The sequence below is a fragment of the Gorilla gorilla genome, chromosome 14 (assembly GCF_029281585.2).
Source record: "Gorilla gorilla gorilla isolate KB3781 chromosome 14, NHGRI_mGorGor1-v2.1_pri, whole genome shotgun sequence".
NCBI lineage: Eukaryota > Metazoa > Chordata > Mammalia > Primates > Hominidae > Gorilla > Gorilla gorilla.
Genome location: NC_073238.2, coordinates 127,914,046 through 127,932,806, shown reverse-complemented (window position 1 = coordinate 127,932,806; position 18,761 = coordinate 127,914,046). Strand labels below are relative to the sequence as shown.

General features: G+C 53.1%; 1 protein-coding gene across 24 annotated transcripts in view; it reads right to left on the bottom strand.

Moving 5' to 3' along the window:
- MCF2L (MCF.2 cell line derived transforming sequence like) overlaps positions 1-18,761 on the bottom strand; it is a 211,958-nt gene that overhangs the window by 44,791 nt on the left and 148,406 nt on the right. For 20 of the 24 annotated variants that reach the window (XM_055360210.2, XM_055360224.2, XM_055360212.2 and 17 more), the window contains one exon: positions 9,129-9,219. In XM_055360210.2, coding sequence (XP_055216185.2) covers positions 9,129-9,219 — 91 coding nt within the window. Of the gene's footprint in view, positions 1-9,128; positions 9,220-9,464; positions 9,581-9,601; positions 9,943-18,761 lie in introns of those variants that run through there. The other 4 variants (XM_055360231.2, XM_055360232.2, XM_055360223.2 and 1 more) reach the window with 3 other exon arrangements.

The window sequence follows — 18,761 nt, the reverse complement described above, 5'->3', positions numbered from 1 at the left end:
CTCAGGATGGCCGCTGCCGTGTGCGTGAGGCCATCACTCCTAAAACCAATCCTAAAAGTGCGGCCGTTTGGGGACTGGTCCCCTAGCAAATGGTCCTCTAGAAAGCCTGGGAGAAAACACAGGGAGAATCTGCAGACACACATCCAATCGCACTCCCACTCCAGAATGTACAATAATCTCCACGAATTTCACAGGAAGCAGACCTGGAGAACAGGCGTACATCCAGGATCCTGAGATTGGACTCGAATGACATTTGGGCGGGGACTACTATGAACATAGGACAGTCTGCTGATTGATTGATGGGAGGGAGCTCGCCGTCTCTCCCACACTCACCCCACAGCCAAGCCAAGCCCCAGAACCTCCCCTTGGCTTCTCAGCAGACACTAGCAAAGTTCTGCCAAGGTTCTGCCCAGCATTGGTTGCATTTCGCCGATTCGGAGCCGTGTGAACTGAGCTCCCATCAAGAGTTGAGGAGTATTTGGGTTGTTTTTCTGGTCAACTTGTTAACCAGCTCCCCAAGGACCAGGACCCTGAAGGGGCGTGCATGTTTACTTTGCAATCAGTGCAAAACCTCACTCTGCAGAGGCAGAGAGTACAGGGAAGATCACTGGAGACACAGTTGCAGGGACACAGGAGGAGACAGAGTAACAAATGGAAGGAGGCTCCAGGCAGGTGTGGATGCAGACGCCAGGCACCTGCTGCTCCCCTTGAAAACACAGCCCTGTGGCAACCACCACCGAACCACCCATTCAGGCAGAAACGGTCAGTGGACACCTCAGCCACGGGACCTTCGCCCCGTCCTGAGCATCACCACACATGACCCACTGATTACCAAGAGGAGAGGCACCTTCTCCTGGGGAAATCCGGACGCCTCCTTGGCCGTCTGAGCACACAACACCGCCCCAATCACGGGACACATGGACATCCTGGGCCTCCACGGGCTGCCCCAGAAGCTCACCCACCAGGATTCCCGCCCCAAAGGACCACGTGGAACCTAATTACAAGGAAACCAGATGAAAGGATATTCCACAAAGCAACCGGCTTCAACCCTTCGCAAATCTCTATCTCACAAAAGACAGAAAGCAAAACAAAAACCAACAACTGGGTGGATTAGTGACGACTGAGAAGGGTGGACAGCTGACGGGGGCGCCGTCCTTCACTGGACCTGGATTTATTAGAGACGACCGAGAAGGGTGGACAGCTGACAGGGGCACCGTCCTTCACTGGACCTGGATTTTAACAAATACAGGAAGGACATGACGGGGCACGTGGAGAAAGCCCCATGTGTGGGCGTCCAGAGGGCAGTGTGGCCGCGATGCAGACTCGCCTATGGTTATGCAGAAGGCAGCTCCGCTCAGGAGACACCATGTCAGCAATCCGGGATGAACTGACACGATGGCAGAGCCGGCTCTCATCAGCAAAATGTGTGTGTGTGTGTCTGTGTTTATGTGATGTGTGTATATGTGCATATATTGTGTGTTTGTGTGTCTGTGTGTGTGATGTGTGTCTCTGTGCCTGTGTGATGTATGTCTCTGAGTGTATGCATGTCTGTGTGATGTGTGTGTGTTTATGTGATGTATGTGTGGGTATATGTGTATATATATGTGTGTGTCTGTGTATGTGTCTATGTGATGCGTTTTGTGTCTGTGTGATGTGTCTGTGTGATGTGTGTACATGTCTGTGTCTATGTCTGTGTGTTTTTGTACACACACACACACACACACGAATGGGCACTTTGTTTATGACCACAGCTGAGGTTTGTTCACTGTGAGACTCTCCCAAGTTTTCTGTAGGTCTGAAATTTTTCTGAACTGAAAGTTGAGAGGAAAAAGACACGAGGCTGCTGCAGCTCACAGCTCTTCTCCTCCATGCGTGGGGCAGCTGCATCTCCCCTCCCTCCTGATCCAACCTTCACTCAAATGCCTGAGCCACCGGGATGCAGGGGTTCTGACTCCGTGCAACGAGCTCTAAGCTGAAAAAAATAAACCAGGCAAATAGTCTCGCTCCAGGCATCAAGGGGAGTGAAGAGCAGCGCTGGAGCAGCTCAGCCAGCAGTCCCTGGCCTCTCACCAGCAAGGCCTGGCTCTGGGTTTATCAGTCAGGGAAGCCGGCGTGGCCTGCAGGGTCCACGGCCCATACGGAGCCTCATGAGGCACCTGGTCCCAGGGACCCCTGGGCTCCTTCCTCTTCTCTGCGAGAAAAAACCGCTGAGTGAGCCCGGGTCTCAGAGCTCTTTCTTTTTCTCTGTTTATCTTTTTAAAAAAATGTTTCTACATTTAACTGACAAATCATGATTGTATCTACTTACAGGGCACCCAGTGATGTTTTGCTATAGGTATCCTCAGTGGAATGATTAAATCAAGCCAATTAACCGATCCGTCACCTCACCCACTCACCAGTTTTCTGTGCTGAGAACATTTAAAATGGATTCTTTTAGCAATTCTGAAATATACATTTGGTGTGGCTGGAATGTTCATCCCTACCAAACTTCGAAACTCATGGCAGCATTGAGAGGCAGTACCTTTCAGAGGTGACTGGGTCAGGACGGCCCCACCCTCATGAATGGATTCATCCATTCACGGATTCTCGGATTAATGGGCTGTCGTGGGGGTGGGTGGGGGCCTGGTGGCTTTGTAAGCAGCGGGGGCAGCCCTGGGCTGGCTCACTCTCCCCTCGCCAGGTGAGGTCCCCCCACCGCCTCAGGACCCACCAGCAAGAGGGATCTCACCAGATGAGGCCCCTCAACTGTAAGGCATGAATTCTTTTTCGTTGTAAAGTGCCCAGTTTCAGATACTCTTGACATATAAGCAGCAGACCCGGACTGAGACAACCTTGTTATTCACTGTGTCGCCTCCGAGGTCTTTAGAGAGAGAAGCAAAGTGGCTCGTGCCGCCCGTTATTGGATCCTTGGATTCCATGTTCCAGGAAATACACAGTGAAGAAGGGCTTGGGGCCTCTGGATCTCCCACCCCTGCTAGATACCTCAAGGCTGTTAAATCCACCCTTAGGTGGGAGGAGCGAACCCTCGGATGAAGGACAGTCGTTTAAATAGACGCTCTCAGCGTCGTGGAAGCCTCACGGGCTGCCTCCCCCTGCAATATTCTGCATGACCGGCACCGCCCACCGCCGTGGCCCTGGGACCACCGGAGTAGGGAGAGAGCTCGGGCTTCAGAGACAGAAAGGCCCAGGCCGCCCCCAGAGCCGCCCCACCCCATCGGCAGCTTCCCTCGTCGCCCCGAAGCCCAGCTCCTCCCCCGTAATCGGCGGTTGATGAACGCGCAGGGTGCGCTGAAATGCATTTGCCACAGCAGCTGGTGCGTAGGAGACAGCCTGCAGATCCTGGTCCCCTTCTGTCCACCACGGTGGGACTGTGCTCACCTGGGCAGGTGCTTGCTGCACACAGCAGCGGTGTTCTGAGAAAGCTCAGCCACACTGGGAAGAGCTGGGTCCCCCACCCCCATGTCGCCACAGTTATGCAGCGCGCATTTCAGTTCCCTGCCCTGGGGGACGGTCTCGCCTCTTCAGAGAGGGGCACACGGACCTGGCCCTCTCTCCCTCGGCAGCCAGCTGCTTTGTGTTCCCAGGGGAAGCTCCTCGCCCCGCTCCATCTGGACAACTCCTCCTCCCGTCAGGCTCTCACCAAGCATCACCTCTGCCGGGAAGTCCTCCTGGAGTTAGCACCGCTCCCACCGCCCCCTGCCGCCCCCCTCCCCCCACACCGCCCCTGCTCCCCCCGCCCCCCCCGCCCCCGCCCCCACCGCTCCTCCCGCCTCCCCGCTTCCCCAGCCACCCCCCGCCTCCACCGCCCTGGCCCCCACGGCTCCCACCGCCCCCACCGCCCCCACGGTAAGCTCCTCCGCAGAGCCCCAGTAGCTGGCACAGGGGAGGAATCTGGTCGCGGGGCCGCATACAATCGTACTTTGCAAATGTGAAGGATTTGCTGGACGACCTAGAAGTCCGGGGTCCCTCAGACACCTTGTTTTCTACCTTTCCTGCACACACAGACTGCACCGGTGTTACAGGAAAGAGAGTTCTGGCCCCATGCAGTCTAAAAATCAGATTCACTTTCTCCAGCCACCTACTTGAGGATCTAGATTTAGTTTGATTTAGGCTAGCTCTAAACATGAATATATATACTCTATTACAAATTCCCAAAATGTGAACACGCACACACACACACACACACACTCACACAGCCTCACACACATTCACTTACACTCCCACTCGCGCACACACACACACTCGCACACACACTCAGTCACACTCACACTCGCAGTCTCACACTCACACTCACACACTCACACATGCAGTACAGTGGAAGAGGGATAGATTTTGCAACAGCATTTTATAAAAGATGCTTCTATCTGAGGACCGCACAACTGCCTAAGGGAGAAGAGACGTGTGAGTTCTCAGAGGATCTCGTCTTTCTGCCCCCGGGTGGGTAGCTGTGAACCTATCCTGCTCCCACACGCCCTCAGCATCACATGGGTCTTGCTCTGGATTGTGAGCCTGGTTTTAGGAACACTGGATTTTGGCTCTTCCAATGTCTAATTTTTCTATTCCAAGCCATGCTGAAGGCATCCAAAGAAGAAAAAAGAACACCCCAAATTAGGGAGAGCTCAGCTCTTAAGACAGCACATACGGTGGCTAAAAATAGCCCCGGATCCCGGCACATTATGTAAGCGCTGCATCTTCCTCGGTGGCCGAGCGCTTGGAGGCAAGTCTCTGCCACGGGCTTGCTTTGTGGCGCCCGCAGCACCATGAGCTGGGCACCCTGGTGGGGTCGGGCAGCTGGAGCCTGTGCCTGTTTGGAAACCTGCTTGAGGGCTCGGCTGGCCTGGGCTGTTGCTAAGTGCTAGTTTTCCCAAAGCCACTTTAGGTGGAAGCCTAGGCCAGCCAAAGCTTGCTGTCAAGGCCTGGAGCCCAGGGGTTGGTGTCCAGGTGCCCCGCTGCAGCCACTACTTGGTGTCCCCACATCAGGTCAACTGCACCATCTCCAAAAAACTGAATCAAGATGCCCAAGGGGTCATCCCTGGTCTGCCCTCTCCAAGGAGTGTGTGGCCCATGGACAGAGCCTGGGGCCTCCCCCTCAGCCCCACCACCCACCCCTTCCCCACTGCAGAGACCCTCACCCCTCCTGATCTGCCCAGGACCCAGGCTTGGCCGGGTCCACAGCTGCCCTCACTCCCTTGACCAGTGACCCTCTAAGCCTCAGCACATGCACCGCCAGCTCCTATGACAGTGCCACCACTGCCCGCCTCCTGCCTCCTTGGCCTTGTGGCCCACTTCTCCTTCATGAAACCAGGGCTGTGAGCTCCATGTCTCCTGGCCCATCCAATGTCTACCATCATCGTCTCCTGCCGGTTGCTCATGCCCCTCCTGCACCAAACCCTTCTGGAGGCGGCTGGGCTCCTGGGTAGCAGGGGCCTGGGGACAGGAAGACGCCCTCTCCCGGGTCACAGCCCAGATGGATGGGGCCTGGCATGTGGGGCCTGACTCTGCCCCCTCCCCATGGCTCAGCCACCCTCCTGGCTGCTCCCTGCCGCCCCTGCCTGTGACCCCATTGTGATGCCCCTCAACTGTCCTCACCCAGCTGGCGGTGAGCCTTGCTCACTTCCTCCCTCATATCTGTGATGCCCGGGCAGTGCCTGGGACAGAGAAAAGCCTCAGGACGTGCTGACTACACAGAGTCTGTGTATTAATATGACCATAAGCCGGGTGCGGTGGCTCACACCTGTAATCCCAGCACTTTGGGAGGCCAAGGCGGGCAGATCACGAGGTCAGGAGATTGAGACCATCCTGGCTAACGTGGGTGAAATCCCATCTCTACCAAAAATATAAAAAATTAGCTGGGCGCGGTGGCAGGTGCCTGTAGTCCCAGCTACTTGGGAGGCTGAGGCAGGAGAATGGCGTGAACCTGGGAGGCAGAGCTTGCAGTGAGCCGAGATCACGCCACTGCAGTCCGGCCTGGGCGAAAGAGTGAGACTCCGTCTCAAAAAAAAAAAAAAAAAAAAAGACCGTAAATTATTATAGCAAGAAAGCACTGGTGTTCAGAGAGAATTCTGGGTGATTTTGCTGGAAAATGCTGGCTTCTGTTACTTCCAAACCAATGTCGGTCAACTCTGAGAATTGAAGGACAGAAAAAGCCATATTTTTATGGTGTAAGAATCAATGCAAAAATAAAAACTCAAACACTAACTGTTCAGTTATGATGTTCACAAGACAGAGCTTTCAAGATGAGCCAACCTGCTTAAGAAATTCATCCGATCACACACTCGGTGAACGGAACAGGACGCTCGGCAGCTGAAGATCGACACCCAAATCACGGGTCTGCTGTGGGCTGCTTCGCTATCCTGTAGGGTGACCTCGCAGAAATACTTTGCTTTTAGAAAATGATTTTTGTATTTCTTAAAAAGTAACCTCGTATCTGGGGAAGCTCTTGTCATCTCACCCGGGAATGACTGATTAATCTGAGACACACACGTAGTGATGTGTGTGTGAGGGCACTGGGGCACACATAGTAAGGCGTGAGCAGAGGGGCCGGAGCACGCGTAGCGAGGCGTGAGCAGAGGGGCCGGGGCACGTGTAGCGAGGCGTGAGCAGAGGGGACGGGGCACGTGTAGCGAGGCGTGAGCAGAGGGGACGGGGCACATGTAGTGAGGCATGAGCAGAGGCTCCGGGGCACACGTAGTGAGGCGTGAGCAGAGGCTCCGGGGCACATGTAGTGAGGCGTGAGCCGTGTGAGGGACGGGCTGTGGCAGGCGTGTGAAGATGCAGGTGCCTGGACCCCACGGGCATGAAAGGCACCCAGGTGCGTCCTGACACCGCAAGTGCCCTGGCAGGGAGGCCGACTCCTACCACCCACGTGTTGCTAAGAGTCGTCCTGATGGCTGGTTTATATCAGCGGCAGGTAAGTGTAAAAGATGCGGCTGTAACGGTGTTGTCTGCTGTTTAAACGATGACGTGCCTGCTGGGAGCATTGTGGGACCCGCCCACGATTGATGGGTGCTTCCCAAGAGTAACTGTTGCCCGTCCATGTGGGTCTGACCCCGTGGGTTCTTATGATTTAATTTTTAGAGTTGCCTATGACTTCATGTGCAAAGTCATTTAAAATGTACAATAATGAAAGGCACACATTGCTGTTAGCTGGTGATGGCTTTTATCTAAAGAACTTTCTGCATTTCTGGGGATGCTTGATATGGATGGGATTTTTGTCCCCTCCAAGTCTCATGTTGAAATGCGATTCCCAGTGCTGAGGTGGGGCCTGGCGGGAGGTGATTAAGTCATGGGCGTGACCCCTCATGAATGGCTCAACGCCATCCCCTTGGTGACGGGTGAGTTCTCGCTCAGTAAGTTCACTGGAGATCTGGCTGTTCAAAAGTCTGGGACCTCCCCCTTCTCTCTAGCTCCCTCTCTCACCATGTGATGCCGGCTCCCCGCTGCCTTCCACCACGACTGGCAGCTCCCTGAGGCCCCCCCAGAAGCTGAGAAGATGCAGGTGCTAAGCCTGTGCAGCCTGCAGAACTGTGAGCCAATTATGCCTCTTTCTTTATCAATTACCCAGCTCAAGTACGTCTTTATAGTGACGCAAAAGCAAACGAACGCACTGTTAAAACAAAGGAAGACAGATTCTATACATGTCTACTTTTTTGGAAGCATCCTGAAGCGTTTTGAATTATTTCAGATAACGATGCCATAGGCGGTGTGTGCCAGGTTGAGGCAGGGTCAGGAACGGGGATCCGCCGCGGCGAGGGGCAGAGAGGTGCCGTGAGGGTGCAAGGAGATGCCTCATCCTAAAGACTTCGATGAGAACCAGCGGCTCAAGGACAGGCTCGCACCAAACGATGAAGGTTGTGGGCATCGGAGCAGATATGGGGCCTCTAATTCTTGTAAAAGATGAAGGAATGAGGCAATGTGCGGGGAAAGGAATGACTTTTTTCACTATACCTCGAACGTTGGAGCACCAGCCAGCAGCCACCGAGAGGCTGGGGAACCCAAAGGTAGTCTGAACGCGGGAGCCAGGAAAGGCCAGGAGAATCAGACTTCACTGGGAGAATCTGACTTCACTGGGGTTTGGTGCTGGGGGATGCTTGGAGCAATTGTGCCATCACAGCTGAGGACCCAGGGTCCCAGAGCCTGGGAGGGATGGGCTGTGGCAGGCGTGCAAACATGCAGGTGCTTGGACCCAGGCTCTGGGTCACCTCCTGGCAGACAGGCAGCCTTTTTTGGTCCTTTGGCAGCAATGAAATTTGGACTGACAGGCGGGGAGAGCGAGCGTGGGTGAAAAATGCTCCATGCCGGGGTCATGCATACTGGTGGGAGCTACCGACAAAAATAAGATTTGGGGGCTTCTGCTGACTTAATCTCTTCCCTCTTAAATGATTACTCTGGGTTAAAACCAACAGCAAACCCAGCTCCCCTTCTGCTACGGAAGGCAGCGTGCAGAATCTGCAAACAGACTCTCAGACGCCAAGGGAAAGTCCTTGGAAAGGAGGGTGGCTGCCTGCGAGGCTGGGTTACTGGGGAAGGGAGGCGGTGGTGGCTCGTTCAGTGTCACAGCTAAAGATAGACGGCCCGATTTGGAAAGGAGAAAATCACGTAGAAAAGCTGTGCAGTACCACTTCCAACTTCCAGCCTGGAGCGTCTCTGCACACAGCCCCCGTCCTGCCTGGTCAGGACTGTTGTGCTTTGTGTAAGAGGAAGTGCATGTTCGATCCCACTGGGGAAGGGAGGCGGTGGTGGCTCGTTCAGTGTCACAGCTAAAGATAGATGGCCCGATTTGGAAAGGAGAAAACCACTAATGTATAAATATGTAAGAGGCATATTCAGTCCCGAGCATCTCAGACTTGGTGTTCGGAAACATATGGGCTGCCCTGCCTGGGGAAATTGTTTTCAAGTCACACTGGGCTCCCTAAGAGTTCCCTCATCTGGGAAAACTCACACCCAGGCACCAGTGCCTTGGGAGCCCAAGCAGGGGGGGCCTTGGCGCCAGCCTCCACCCGCCGGGACTGGGCTCTGTCCCACTCAGCACAAAGCAGGAACTGCGGCAGACACAGAGGAAGGGCACCATGCGGTCATGCAGCCCAGGGAGGGGCCGGGCTCAGGGCAGAGCCCCGGGTGGCACTTACTGCGATGCGCAGGACGGACGCCTTCACAGAGGTCCATTTGTCCCGTCGCCGGTCTATCACCAGGATGAATCCGATGCCAGCGTCCTGCAGGCTGCAGTGAGGAAGAGACGCCGCCGTTAATGTGTGCAGGTGGGAAGCCAGCTGCCCACGAAATCCCTCAGAAAACCTCTTGGGAGAGCGATCCCCCGTATTCATGATGCCATTTCTGCAATACCAGGTGAGAGGCATGGCACACGGGGGCCCCGGCAGCCGCACCCCCGCAGACCCAGAACCTGCTCTCATCTACAGAAGGGCAGGCACTTTCGGTGTGTTCTTATTTCTCAGCCTAACACCAACCACCTCGAGTCACAGATTGAGGCAGAACCATCTCTCCCGAGCTCAGTCATTTGCTATTCCACAGTAAGAGCCGAGTCATTTTCCTTTCCTGGGTGACCAGCTGACTGAACCCTCCAAAACAGTCTTATGGCGCATACATCACGCCGGTCCTGGCATCTGAGGTGCCCGTGCTGGTCCACGTTAAGGATTCACTCGTGGTGGCATGGCTACGGTGCTGGGAGAAAATCCCCAAGACTTCTGAAGGTTCCCAAGCATCTGCTGGAAACGGGAGAGGAGGCAGCACTCTCTGCGACAGCCACATCTGTGACAGAAACCACACTTGCGCGTTGTATAGCGACAGCCTCCGTCCTCGGATGAGCCTGGTAGGAGAAGCCTGAGTCACAGAGTAGATGCGGAGAGCCCTCTTCCGCGGGCTCACTCTGCAGCCAAGCCAACTGCGTGATGCCAGCAGCTGCTACCACCAGCCAATCCAAAGCAGAAACAACCACACGGGCATGCCTAAGGCAGGGGCTAGAATCGCTAACTTCCAAGTCTCTGAACGTGTCCTAGGTTTACATGAAAATCAGACTTCTGCAGGATGGAGATAAATTATGCAGTCTGTGGGCGTGGCTGCTCTCTGTGAGCATCATTAACAAGCCAGGGATTTATATCGGGTGTCTCAGATCCTTCTGACGCTCGGATTTAAAGACAGAAACAGCAACTCCCAAGACATGAAGACGAGGCAGTGACCCCCGAACGTTCATGTGTGGTGGGTGCTGCTGCGTCTGTGTCCCTGTCTGCATCTGGCTGTGAAAAATGCCTCACATGTAGGGTAATTTGATTCAATAACAGCAGAAACCTTCTGGGTGAGTGCACGAATAAACACTAGCTTTCATTCAAAGCAGCCTTCTGCAGTGGGCACTAAGCACGTGCACGAGCATGGCGAGTCAGCGACTCCATTTCACAGCTGTGGGGGCCACAGACAGAATTCGTTTTCTGATCTGGCTTAGTTCTTACGGAGCTAAGATTTTTTTTAAAGTTATATTTTCAGCTGGGCATGGTGGTTCATGCCTGCAATCCCAGCACTTTGGGAGGCTAAGGTGGGTGGATTACTGGAGCCCAGGAGTTCGAGATCAGCCTGGGTAACATGATGAGACCCTGTCTCTACGAAAAATACAAAGATTAGCTGAGTGTGGTGGCGCATGCCTGTGGTCCCAGCTACTTGGGAGGCTGAGGTGGGAAGATTGCTTGGCCCAGGAGTTTGAGGTTGCAGTGAGCTGCGATCGTGCCACTGCACTCCAGCCTGGGCAACACAGCGAGACTGTCTCAAAAAAAGAAAGAAATAAAGTCATGTTTTCATATTTCCTTATTTACTTCTTGAGTCTGAGCACTTTGACAACTTTTTCTGAACTGTGAGACACAGTGGGTACAGGGAATCTTACTTCCCGTGTAGACGTGTGTGCTCCCTTGGGAGAGGCACCAAGTTACAGATTATCCTCTAGTAACGGGTGCTACACGTGCCTTTTCCACAAAGGGACCTTGGATGTGCCAGGCCACGGAGACGGAACCCAGCTCCCCTCCCTCTTGCCCCAGGCGGCGTGGTCAGAGCTGGCTTTGGACTCCAAGCCAGGGAGCTGATCCCGGAGCTCTCTGGGTCCCAGTCCTCCTAGAGTGAAGGAGAGAAGAGCCCAGAATGACTAATTTCCACCGAGCACATAATCCTCAGACCAGCGAGCCCAGTCGAGTGCTTTCAAGTCCTGAAGCGGGCGTGATGCTAGCTGAGAAACGCCCCAAGCTGCCCACCTGCAGGTTTGCTAAAGAGCCCCTGCCAAGGGGCTGTGTGTTGGGCGGGAGGGGCTCACCGCCTCTGCGACACTGGTGGGCTCTGGTGGACCCCACAAAGGCATCACCCTGGACAGGTGACTCGGCTGTGAACCATCTCTGCTTCCTTTTCTGTAAAAATGAGGATAATCGTAGAATCCACCCCCAGCGGTTACTGTGAGAGTGAAATGAAGCCACTGAGTATGCTGTAACCCGCAGCGCTGGCTGAGCGGTGTCACTGTTTTGCAGAACAACAAAGCCTGACTCAATTTCTCCCCTTTTCCCTGGAATAGAGCTCTGATTGGGGTGGAATTTCAGCCTCTGGGTTCGCCCACGAATGCCCCCGCTACTCCACAACAGGCCGGACCAGCAACGGGGACCACGACTGCCATGTGAGAGCTGCTGGATGCAGAATGCACCCCCCAGACCTCTGTGGCCCAAACACATCCAGTTATAGCCAGAACGCACCCTCCCCCAGACCCGTGACCCAAACACATCCCATTCTAGCCATGGAGCTTCTGCCCCACACGCGGCCAAGCTCCTGCCTCACTGCCCACAGTGCCCAGTGCCTCCCACATCTGGCTTCTCACACTGTTAGGTGCGTGTCTGTCTCACACCCGGCAGTGCAGGCTGACGCTGCAGCCACGAAAAAGGTGCCCGATGCCACTGGATGCCGCCCGGCCTGCCCGTGTGGGGCTTCCACTCACTCTACGTTTAAATCTTTGTGTTACATTGTAACGGGAACACCAGTATCACAAATAGGCATCCGTTTTCAATGAGAAACCAGTTACCAACGACTAAAACATTTTTTAGAAGTCAAAATTGCAAGTGAAATATAAGGTGTCATAAATTTATTCGATTCAAAAAATGCATACTAGAAAATCAGTTTCTCAACGAGAAGGACGGACTGGTTTCCAGGTGGTGTTAACGGGGCAGTCACTGTCGCTCAGCTGCAGAAGGTGTGGGTCCTGGGCAGGACGACAGCGCTGGTTCCTCCTGCCCCAGCCATGCTCACCACCGTGGGTGCGGGCATGGGGCACATGTGGGAACGCGGTGCGGGACCAGGGCGCGCGTGGGAACGCGGTGCGGGCACAGGGCGTGTGTGGGAACGGGGTGCAGGCAGGAGGCATGCTTCTTCAGGGTTAGAGACTATCCTCAGCTGTGCTACGGACCAGGCGCTGTGCCAACAGCCCTACAGCTATTCATCAAGCTCCAGCGACCATCCCATGAGGCTGGTGCTATGATCCTCTCCAGGCACAGAGAGCTTTGGTCACTTGCCCAAAGTCACATAGCTGTGAGCACAGACAGGGGAACCTGGCTCAGACACCACGTGTGCTGCCCCTAAGGCCACGTCCACCCTGGCGGCCTCCTAATGTTCCCACCAAGCAGGGACCTGACCCCAGACGCCCACACACCAGCACTCAGCCTCCTGCCCTGCGCAGCCCCCACCACGACCTTGCCCCCTATGCAGGGCCCAGGTGGATGCTCATCCACACCCCCTCAGCCCCATGTCTCCTCTCCTACCACATTTTGGGAACACTGACTCAGAAGGTGCAAAGCCTGGACTAAAAAAGCCTCTGACGTGAGGATGTAAAGAGCCCCTGGCACCTCCTCTACCCATACTGACTGTGGTCACGAGGGCAGGGCCACGTGATCCCCCATACTGTGGTCACGAGGGCAGGGCCACGTGATCCCCCATACTGACTGTGGTCATGGGGGCAGGGCCATGTGATCCCCCATACTGACTGTGGTCATGGGGGCAGGGCCACGTGATCCCCGATACTGACTGTGGTCACGGGGGCAGGGCCATGTGATTCCCCCATACTGACTGTGGTCACGGGGGCAGGGCCACGTGATCCCCCTTACTGACTGTGGTCATGAGGGCATGGCCACGTGATCCCCCACCACGGTCCACGGCATTCCTGAGGCTCCTCTACCCATACTGACTGTGGTCACAAGGGCAGGGCCACGTGATCCCCCATACTGACTGTGGTCACGGGGGCAGGGCCACATGATCCCCCATGCTGACTGTGGTCACGAGGGCAGGGCCACGTGATTCCCCGCCCCCCCATGGCCCATGGCATTCCCGAGGCTGCACTGCCCAAAACCGTGAGGCAGGACCTGGATCTGCTCACAGGAGTGAGGACCCAAGGCTCACGGAGCTCGGATCTATGCCCACATCTGTGGCCTGTGTCTGAGGGAGAGGGTGGTGTGGCTTCTGCCCAGTTTCAGCAGGAAACAGTCCCCAGAGTCACCAGAGGGATGAAGGTGATGGTGCCGGAGGAGTTGGGGTAGAATAACTCAAGCTGGCAGCCACCCCAGAAATGTCCCTCGCACCCAGGGCACAAACACAGCCCATAGATGCCCCATCAGCTGCCAACTCTGCAACAGTTGGCCTTGGAGGGGCTGCCCTGGCCAGTTTCCCAGCAGCTGAGTTTGAGGCCAATGAGCTCACTTTTGGCCCAAATAAGTAAAAAAGGCCCAGCGGTCTCATAAAGTTTCAGGAATGTTCCAACTGGCTGCGTCTTCTGTGACAGAGACCCAAACCGCTCAGGGCTCGTGACCTTGGGAGCCCCATGGTCCCCCACCCATGTGGGCAGACAGCCCACTGGCCTGCAGGTGCAACCACAGCTCACTGGACAGGAGCAGAGCGTGAGGGATGGTCTGCAAGCAGAGGCTGGCTCCTCTCTACCAGTGGGGCGGGGAGGCCCCAGCACCACGTTCCCCCAGTGCCTGGCCATCTGCCTCTGCTGCGTGGACATGGTGGGGGCGAGGAGGATGCTTTGTCCCAGGGCAGGGGCAGGTGGAGGCCAGGACACGGGAGGAGCAGTGCTTGCAGAGGGCGGCAGACCTTAGGAATCAACAGTGGGTGGCCAGGAGGGGCTGAGGGGACGTGAGGCCTGGGTGGGAGGAAGGGGACCCTTGGTGTCTTTGCTTCTCAAACGTCAACCTGCACCCAAGACGGGAAGAGGAGTCTGGGAGAAAGGTCCCTGCACAGCAGGGTGGCTGTGTCCTCAGGAAAAGAAAACACACACACACACACACACACACACACACACACACACACACACACACAGGAAGGCCCTCCCTGCACAATGCAACTCGGTTACCTTGGCCCATCTGGGATAGAGTAGGTGGCACCTAAGTTCTTTTCCTTGGAGGACACCTTTCTTTATGTGAATACTTTGTCCAATTATAATGCACATTATGCAGAAGCACAGAGTGTGAGTGACGGCAGCGAGTGCCCAGACGGAGAGGCCGTTCCCACCATCCAGGGTGCCCCATCCCGACTCCTGTCACCATAAATTAGTTTTGCCTGCCGTTGAATTCTGTCCAAATAAAAATATACAATATGTGCTTTTTTGCTGCCCGGCTTCTTTCAACATTGTGGGATTCACCCATGTTGTTGCAGTATGGTGTCTGTTCATTCTTGTTGCTGGGTTATGGTATACATATATGATGAAATATGATTTATTAATAAATTCTACTCTTAATGGACATTTGGGTTGTTTCCAGTTTGGGGCTAAACTGAACATAAGACAATGGGCTTCTTATACATGTCTTCTAGTGCACACAATACACACTCCCGTTGGACATTTGGACATATTCTTAGGAATTGCTGTAATTATGTAGATGTGGACAAATATACACCTGCCAGAAATGCACGTGACTTCTGGTTGCTCCATGGTTTTGTCAGCACTGGATACTGTCTGTCAGTAGAATTTTAGCCATTCTTGTGGGTACAGAGTGGCGTCCTGATATGGCTTTAATTGGCATTTCCCAGAGGCAGGAAGCCTTCTGTGTTTAGTGGCTATCCTCTTTTATGATATGCCTGTTCACATCTTTTGGTTGTTTTTCTACTAGATTCTCCTTTATCTTGTTGGTGTGTAGTTCTCTGTATAAGCTAGAAACAAGTTTCTTATTGGATGTGCATATTGCAAACATCTGCTTCCACACTGTGGCTTTCCGTGTCGATCCCTTCATGGTTCATTTTGATGAAAAGAGTAACTTAACTTTAACGTAGCCCAACTTACTGACCTTTTCCTTTCTGATAATTGCTTTTTTGATAACTGCTTTTTAAACCTTGCGTAAGAAATCTTTTCTTACTCTGAGATAGGCATTTTCCTATGTTTGTCAAGAATAGAGACTATATTACTTTAGAGTTCACATTTACACCTGTGATCTATTTGGAATTAACTTTTGTATATGGTGTGAGGCAGGTATCAGCGTTCATAATTTCCCACACAGACAGCCAATCACATCCACTCCTCTTACTGAGGACGTCCATCCCCCTCTGTGCTACAGTATCACTTAAGAAATAAATCGAGAGACTGCAATGGCCGGGTGTGGTGGCTCACGCCTGTAATCCTAGCACTTTGGGAGGCTGAGGAGGGCGGATCACGAGGTCAGGAGATCGAGACCATCCAGGCTAACACAGTGAAACCCCGTCTCTACTAAAAATACAAAAAAAAATGAGTGGGGCATGGTGGCAGGCACCTATAGTCCCAGCTACGTGGGAGGCTAAGGCAGGAGAATGGCGTGAACCCGGGAGGCGGAGCTTGCAGTGAGCCGAGATAGCACCATTGCACTCCAGCCTGGGCGACACAGCGAGACTCTGCCTCAAAAATAAATCAATAAATCAGTAAATACATCAGGAGACTGCAGATGTGTGGTCTGTCTGGATTTGATATTCTGTGCTGCTGCTCTTCTGTTTACACCATCTGTGTTAATCACTGTCACTTTAATAATGTCTTAATATTTGGCAGTATCAGCTTTCAACTTTTTTCTTCAAAGTTGGGTGACTATTCCTCACCCCTTGCATTTTCATATAAAATGTAAAGGCAGCCTGCCAATGTTCACACCTAAATAAAGAAAAACCTGCTAGAATTTTATTTGGGAACTGCATTCGATCTATATGTTTATTTAGAGAGAATTAACATTGTTATAATACTAATTGTCTTCTAATCTGTGAGCTAAAATATTCTTCCATTTATTCATGCTACTTTAATTTCTTTTTTTTTTTTTTTTTTTTTGAGATGGAGGCTCGCTCTGTCACCCAGGCTGGAGTGCAGTGGTGCGATATCAGCTCACTGCAAGCTCTGCCTTCCGGGTTCAGGCCATTCTCCTGCCTCAGCCTCCCGAGTAGCTGGGACTACAGGTGCCCACCACCACACCCCGCTAATTTTTTGTATTTTTAGTAGAGACAGGGTTTCACCATGTTAGCCAGGATGATCTCTATCTCCTGACCTTGTGATCTGCCCACCTCGGCCTCCCAAAGTGCTGGGATTACAGGCATGAGCCACTGTGCCTGGCCACTTTAATTACTTTCAATAACATTTTGCAGTTTTCTGCTTAGAAGTCTTGCACGTCTTTTAATAGATATGATTTTATTCCTATGTACTCAATTTTGATGTGATTATAAGTGATATCTATAAATTTCATTTTCCAATTGTACATCATTGATATATATAAAAATACTAAAATACAATTAAGTTTAGTATATTGACCCCTGGCCATTGATCTTGCTAAATTACTTACTCAGCTTAAGACTTTGACTGTTACTTAATTTGGATTTTCTTCATATACAACCACATTGTCTACAAATAATGAATGATACCTGTGTTTCTTACTGTTTCAATCCTTAAGACTTTTCTTTTCTTGTCTTGTTGTCTGCCTGGTACCTCCAAGCACAATCCTGAATAGAAATGAGAACAGTGTTCCTGACCTCAGGGGCAAAGCGTTCAACACTTCACCATGAAATGCAGAAAGTGGGGCTCACCTCTGTAAAATTCCAGAACCTGGCTCCCCAAGTCCTGGCTGCCTCTGCAGCCTCTCAATTCCTCAAACATATTTTTAAACAAAATTTTACCCAGGTTTTACAGTTGCTCTTGGTGGAAATATCAGTTGGCTACAAGATACTCTATTAGAGCCAGAATGGAAGTAGGTAGTGGGTTTTGAACCTGTTTCCATGTAACAGAAACATTTACATGAATGATGACAAATGTAACCCAGGTCGAAAGGGGTATCCTGGCTCTGAACCAGTTTAGTCTGACCTGAGTCTCCGACCCCATGCTCTGCAGATGTTCAACCAACTCTCCAAGGTCCCTACAAATGGTGCCGCTGGGCAGGGGTGGTTTCATCTTTGGTTACAATTCCCTGCTTCCCCAGAACTTGTGTTCTTCACTCTGTCTAGCTCAACTCTGCCCTGGCCTGCCCTCCACCTTCTACTCCTAGGGGCTCAGCAAGGTGCTTTCTATCGTGGTCATTATCATCATCCTAACAGCACACAGAGCTTAGGATGCAAGCCAAGGGTTGAACCAGCCTGTGGGGCTCCACTGTGCACAGATGCCAAGAACACGGCAGGCTGTTAGTTGAGAGGAATTCTTCTAGGATGACACGTTTGCACCTCCCCCAGCCCCTCTCTGCACTGAGATGGACAGGAGGGCCGCTGGACCGCATGGCACTAAGTTCAAGTCTGGGGGTTCCAAACACCAGTGTGCAGACCAGTGCCAGATGGATGCAAGAGAAACATCCGGGAGCTTGCTACAACACAGGTCTTCTCGGGCCACTCCTGGATATTCTGATGTGATGATTTGAGAGTGAGGCCTAGGAGTTCATGGTTGTTAAAAGTTCCACTTGGTATCTGAACCCCATGGACTGGATAGGAATAACACAAATAGAGGCTGGGGGTCCTCTGAGAGTCAGGGTCTGGTGGAGGAGTTGGGGGGCCACCCACTGGCAGCAGCCAGGAGGCAGGAGGAACACAAGGGGAGCACGATATCGCAGACACCTGAAGAAGAAAGGCGCGAGCTCAGAGGGCTCCTGGGTGAGAGGACAGGGTCGCCTGCGACACACGCACTCCTGGGGATGCGGGGCTGGGACAGCGCGTCCTTCTGTGGGTGGCTGCTGGCGCTCACCCACCCCGTACCTGCCCCCACCACTGCTGTTGCCCTCCATGGAATCAGCCCCACCTGATGCCCTGGCCTGCTTTATTCTCCTGCCCTCCGTGCCCAGTTGCCTGTGGGCAGCTGGCATCTCACGCAAAGCTCGTAGGAAAAGCCCCCCAGAGCACAGAGACACAGGCGGCCTTGGTTGCCCAAGCACATCTGTGATCCCTAAAACCCAACGCATTCATAAAGAAATGGTGAAAGAAAAGTGTTACTTAAAATTGTCTTAGAACTCTGGCTGTGGAAAGCAAACCAGCCTCAGTTAACTTATGTATAAAAGGAAGGAAGACCTATGACACAATTAAAAGAGAATGGTGGCGTCATTCTCATTTCCAAAGACTCCTCTGTGAGCTTCTGCAACACTGGCCAACTGCGAACCCAGAATCAGGCTGGGGTCTGTGGGACTGAGGTGCCTCTGGGCATGGAGAATGGGTCCTTGGAATTATAGACACAAGTGTCCTCTATAATAACAAAATCCACTAATGTGACCGCAGCAGTGTTGTTTGTGATGCAAAATCCTGACCTGCAGCCATCCTCCACCTGCTGAGGC